This window comes from Cyanistes caeruleus, chromosome Z (assembly GCF_971803275.1).
Source record: "Cyanistes caeruleus chromosome Z, bCyaCae1.hap1.1, whole genome shotgun sequence".
NCBI classification, from domain to species: Eukaryota; Metazoa; Chordata; class Aves; order Passeriformes; family Paridae; genus Cyanistes; species Cyanistes caeruleus.
Genome location: NC_141732.1, coordinates 8,695,148 through 8,701,225, shown reverse-complemented (window position 1 = coordinate 8,701,225; position 6,078 = coordinate 8,695,148). Strand labels below are relative to the sequence as shown.

The 6,078-nt window shown below is 38.6% G+C and overlaps 1 protein-coding gene across 4 annotated transcripts in view; it reads right to left on the bottom strand.

Moving 5' to 3' along the window:
- Positions 1–203: 203 nt before the first annotated feature.
- Positions 204–6,078, bottom strand: part of EPB41L4A (erythrocyte membrane protein band 4.1 like 4A) — a 120,459-nt gene continuing 114,584 nt past the window's right edge. For all 4 annotated transcript variants that reach the window (XM_086868088.1, XM_086868090.1, XM_086868089.1 and 1 more), the window contains 2 exons: positions 5,321–5,402; positions 204–4,352 (listed from right to left, as the gene is read on the bottom strand). In XM_086868088.1, the coding sequence (XP_086724214.1) occupies positions 4,224–4,352; positions 5,321–5,402 (211 nt within the window). In that variant the 3' untranslated portion in view covers positions 204–4,223. The remainder of the gene's footprint in view (positions 4,353–5,320; positions 5,403–6,078) is intronic.

The following is a 6,078-nucleotide window of genomic DNA, read 5'->3' as shown; positions in this document are numbered from 1 at the left end:
ATAGATGTACGCTGGAAATGTAAAGCTTACACTGACAACTTCCTGCTACAAGATAAAATACTTAATCTGGAGAAGCTGTATCCTCAAGTGGATTTTAATTGGTACTACACCTGTTTTTACCAGATGGTGGTGTCAAATGAATTTGTGTTTCTGAGGGCTTTGCTCTTCTGTGTAATGTAAATAAGACACAGGCAACCATGCAACACCCTAAAAATTCAAATTTTACTTGACTTTTAAATAACCTGGACACAAGTATTGACACAGCCATCTATCAATCTCATTTTAAAATAGACCACACAGTTGTTTCATGAATACCTAAAGCACATGGAACAAATATATCACATTGGTATGTTCATGTATGTTGTCTTCAAACACCTTTCTAGGCAATTTTGAAGTAAACAAATCTTCCCAAAAGAAAACATGCTATCTCTTCAATTCAATATCCACCTATATAAAGGGAATGAATTTGGCAACTTAAGTGGTAATGACTTTTCAACAAACACCATCAGTATCATGAGCTTGATTAGAATACAAGTTGCAGTGCTAGTGATACTGGCAAGAGACGCAGTGTAGAAAACAGCAGGTCAAGGCTAGTCCCTAATGAAAGAAACCAGACAACTAAGCAAGGGAACTAGTACAGGATATACAAGAATGTGTTTGTGCTATGGTTAGTAAGCCCTCTTGATTGTACAAAATACATGTCTTGCAAAAGGTTGTACAACTCTGTTGTAATTGTTGCTAATTAGTGAGAGTTCTAGAACTTACCAATGCTTAGCACTTGTGGAAGTCTCAGAAGAGGTAAAGGCAGAGGCACAAAGTCAAAATCATTGGCCTGAGATCAATTCCGGAGAATTATGATGAGGATGCCTCAAATACCAGTCCTTTGTCCAAGTGAGCACCAGTCTGTATGGCATTCAGCCCCAGGGTAAACTTCCTGACACTCTTATGCATCTCATGTCTTTTGCCTGACTCATTAGGATGTACAGGTATTTTAGACTGACATCCAGACTCCAGATCTGAAAATGCAACTGCCTCTAGGCAGTGAATGCCCCAGGAGAGCTGGAGAAGGGTAGCAACAGTGGAGAGGGCAAGCTGTAGCTCAGACTGTAAGAGGCGGGTCACTTAGACATGTAGGGCTGGTTTAGGTCTAGAAGGCATAGCTGTGACACAGTAAGTGCTTTCAGTGATTAATCACTTGTGTGTATCTCTTACAAAAATAAAAAGTTCATAAAAAAATGTGCTTTTCCTCAAATGATTGAGGAGAAGAAGCTTGAAGGGAAAGTAGTATCACATATATGAAAGGAATTTGCTTTTCTGTACTATTAGCTGACAGTGACATCCTTGTTGCCCGTTTTGCCTTGTTTGGCACAGCAAAACATTTGGAAAATTTGTAATGGAGGCATTATATCTTTAGCCTTTTGTGGACACAAAACTGGATTGCAGTGGCCCAGGCTAACACCAGACTTGCTAAAATCCTGCTTCCTGCATAGACCCATCAAGGAGAAGACCACTAACTCAAATCTAGGGCTTGCTCCATAAATTTCTCATTTAAATGCAAAAAAGTTGGCTAAATTATGAAACAACTTGCCAGTGACTTGAGAATTGAAACGTTTCACTATTAGACTAGGCAGAAGCCTATTTTCTGATGTAGTGCAATAAGTAAAATACCACACACTTGGTTGATGGTATCCAGCAATAACACACAAAGGCCACAGGAAGATGAAAGCATACAGGATAGCATGAGGCCGGATATAAACCTTCTTGATCAATATTTAAAGATTGGCAAGATAGGTATACTATGTACAGATAATTCTCAAATAATAACACAAATCCTCCTGTAATAGTAGATTTGTGCTACTTACCTGTGCCTGGGTAAGGATAGCAAACTAATGGTAATGATTTAGAAAGCAGCAAACCACCAGCAAGTGTGTAATACTCCAAGTTGGAACACCTCAAAGGAACAAGGAGTAGCTTTCATTGCAGACACTGTAACCAGTTCTGTACTATAACCACTGTACAGTTTGGCATTTTTCAAATGTCTTCCAAAAGATTGTGATGCTCTCCATTAAGCCATTTTGCCACAGGAGATTTTTTTTCTTCCTAGGGGTTAGTTGGGTTTTTTTGCTGTACTTTGGGTTTGGATTTTTTTTGTTTTTGGCTTTTTCTTTGGCTTTTTAAAATGTTGTTTATGACAGAACTACACGAGGTCATAGATAGATCCTAAAGAATCACTTTAAATTGGAGTAATCACAATGAAACCATTTAACAAACTTACAAAATCGAGCAAATACTTTAAGCCAAGCCCAACAATGTCCTAGGAAAAAATCCATAGTAAATTCAAAAAATTCTGAAGAACCTCCATGAAAATTGAATTTTTACTACAGAGGGGTTCTTACTCTTTCCTTCCCTTAGATTTGTTCACTGAAACTGTAGAAGCAGAGCTGTCCTAAGTAAATGACCAAAGAAAAGTATTTTGTAAGTGAATCTGCCTTCCCTGGAAGGATGCAGCACTTCCCAACCTAGAGACCACGCCATACTGTGATATACAAACCATACAAACTGTATGGCTGCTGCCCTGGCTAAAACATCCACCTGACCAACTCAGATCATGAAGCAATGAAGAATCAAAAAATTAAGTGGAAAATAAAACACATCATACAACATTTCGCTTACCAGTTTAGTCAGTTAAAATGTGTATTGGTAATCCCATGCCTCCTGTAAAGTGTAACTTAGACACCTTATGCTAACTGCAGTTCTCAAGCAGCGTTTCTTTTCTGACAAGGCTGCAGTTCCCTGGTGCTGCTCGGACAGGATCACTGCAAATCTCTGTGGGTTGTGGGGGTTGAGTGTTGAGGGGATAGATGTAGAAAGGCACATGAGCTGCTACAGGTGTTTACTACACTGTTTGACAAATCCAATATTTAGTTAAATGATTACACTTAGCAAAAATTACTTCCACAACACAAAGACTTTGCTGAGCTCCCTAGCGAGTCAACAACACTTGAAGGCTCATCCATGTGCTGCCTGTGGACAAATGGGAGGCAGAGAAGTGACTTTCAGATATTTGTAGGTGATAGGAGAGCAAGGCATTACTTCAGATATATATTAGAAGATAACCCACTCAATGTGCAGCATCATTGAAACTTAGTATTCCTACCATGACAATAAAAAGAAATTATAGTTACCATTCCTGAAATACTGCCTTTGTCATTTTAACATACTAAAAATGGCTCAGAGAAAAGTGTCAGATTATTTTATATGAGATACTAAGACTGATTTTGCTAATCTAGTTTAAAAAATAATAATAATAAAAAGCTATTTTCTAGCTGTCTTAAATACTACTCCACAAGTTTCATTTAACCAGCACTGATGTGCCTTGCTAAGCAGTCTTAACACAGTGGGTTAAGTGGATTAACTTAAGTAATGTAAGACTCAGTAGGCCTTAACACAGTGGGTTCCCCAGTCTCCAGTGTGTTTTACTACAGCTTGGTAAATGTGTTTCTGTGATATGGAATGTTCATTTAAATAGTCCCTCTACATAAAAGGACATTCAAAATTTAGAGCACTTAAACCTGCCTAAGGCAAAGTAAGTCTGTATCACCTCTGGAACTCACTGCTACAGTATGTTATGGAGTCTATTATTTTTGAGCTAAAGTGGGTTGAGTCAGAATTTGTATAAACAACACCAGTGTGTGTTATTGTGCTAGGCTAAAATAACCCTTGTAAGAGCTATCTGTCCTTATGTCTCAGGACATAAGTTGATCCCCATATAAATTGTAAAGATAATTTCCCCATGTCACACTGTATTGCACAATTGACAAAAAATATGACTATTTTACTTATCTCAAAGCATCTGGTCCTGATCATGTCAGTTAACAGTCACTTCTGGGAAGAAGGCTATTCAGTTACAGGGTAGACCATGAAGCCTGTTTTGTTTCAGCGATTTTTTTTTTTTTTTGGTCATTGTTTTTGGAAATGTAACTGCTGATCTTTCAGTTTTGCAAAGACTTTTGTTTTTGGTTGTCTATCAGGCAGCTTGTCCTTAATCAGTCACACCACTAGTGGTGATAAAACCATTGCTTGGTCTTCCCAGCAAGCAGGCTGCACTGCCAGGTGTCCTGAAGGAAAGACCACCATGTCGACTTCAGTTCCTTCCCCTGCACACACAAACAAATTCTCACTTTCCAAAGACCAAAATCCATTCACCACCTTCAATTCATCATTCAAGTCTCCACCTTGAAGCATGACACCTGTACAGTTTTTACAATCTTAGTGGCGGATTTTCCATCAACATTATTAGTGGATAGCAGAGATGATTCTTCTATTAGGCTGTCTTTAGATCCATTCTGCCTCTGAAGAGAATAAATTAAACATATTGTTAAAAAGATACAGCAGAATTTAAACACTGAATTTTGCTAACTATTACTATGAAAGCCATAGGCTATGGGTATGGAAATTTATGTATACATATATATATATGTGTGTGTATATATATATATATGTATATATATATATGCCCCTTTATGCTATTGTCTATTCAGGAAATGTCATGATTAACTATTTAATATTTAGCAAAACACTGCAAGCAAACACTCACAAGGAATTAATGGCCACTGTTGTGAGGGAGCCTGGGGCAGAAGGAAAAGAGAGGTGTTTGTAGACACTGAACATTTTTACATGACTGGTATGGTAAGTTAGGTATCTGGAATTCTCCCTTCTATGTTTTGGCTCTCCTTTTGTGTGTTTGTACAAAAGACCTGTGAGTGCTTTTGAATAGAATTTGCTTCTCAAATTTTGAGTTCAATAAAACTGTAGAAATGGAGAGATATGGTAGTATATCATGAAAGACAGTGATTCAGTTAGATTAGCAAAAGGCAAGTTCTGTCCTTTTTAGATGTCAATAGCCTAAAAAAATATTCAGTATTTGTGGGGGGAAAAATAAAAGAAAAAGGAAAATATAAGAAGCACTGTTTCAAGCGCAAGCAACAAACCCCTTCAGACTATCTCTAAAAGAGGTGAATAAATGATATGATTGCAGCTGCATCACAACCACATCTGTATAATTCAAGAAGTTGTAAAAGTCAGTTTGCTTTCCATGAGGAGCAGAGATGCATCTTAGGGATGCATCAGATTGGGAAAGAGTTCTCAAGCAGCAGAAGCAGATGTTCAGAGGGGCATATGCTACAGAACCACATGTATTTTGGAATACAAAGTTTAAGTGTAAGTAAAATACAAAAATTCAATTCACACTGCTGCTGAAAATTTTTTTTTTTTTTTCTCCAGTAAAAAGGAAAATTGCAAAGGATGTACAATCACTAACCTGTTGAGTCAGCTGGATGCTGGGACCTTTCCCATCTGAAGATCGTGTAACAGGCAGTGGAGGGACCAGATCAGTTTTGACACTGGAATTATAATATCAAAAAATGGATATGGCTTTAATGAGATAAACTATAACTGTGCAGAGGAAGAACAATGAAAAACAATGAGACTGTCACAGACTGCTCTATAGATATGACAAGCTTTTATCACCTTACTTGGGATATCTGAAAGCTGTCATGATGATCCTCTGTGGGCACCTTCAGGGCATTGACTTCAGGGCAGCCCTGTCTTTTCCTGGTCTTTGGAAGCAGCCCAAATTGATACAACATCACTGAAGCACAGAATGGTTTTGGTTTGGGAGGGACCTTAAAGATCATCCAGTTCCACCTCTTGCCATGGGCAGGGACACCTTCCACTATCCCAGATTGCTCAGAGCACAATCCAGCCTGGCCTTGAACTCTTCTAGGGATGGGGCAACCACAACTTCCCTGGGAAGCTTCTGCTGGGGCCCTGCCACTCTCATGGCAAAGACAAGTCTCACCTGAAATCACTGGTGTGCCAAACCTCCTTCAGGATGCTATCCAGCTAAAACTAGTCTTCCAGGTGGGGACTGCTTTTCATATTTTATGGCCTTGCTGCAACTGAGAATGGGGCTGTTGCTTTTCCATGCCTGAGTACTCTTCAGTCTTCTAGGAAAGACTGATCCACCCATTGAAGAGGGATGTACTAGAGTTCTCATGAAACAAAATACAGAGCTAA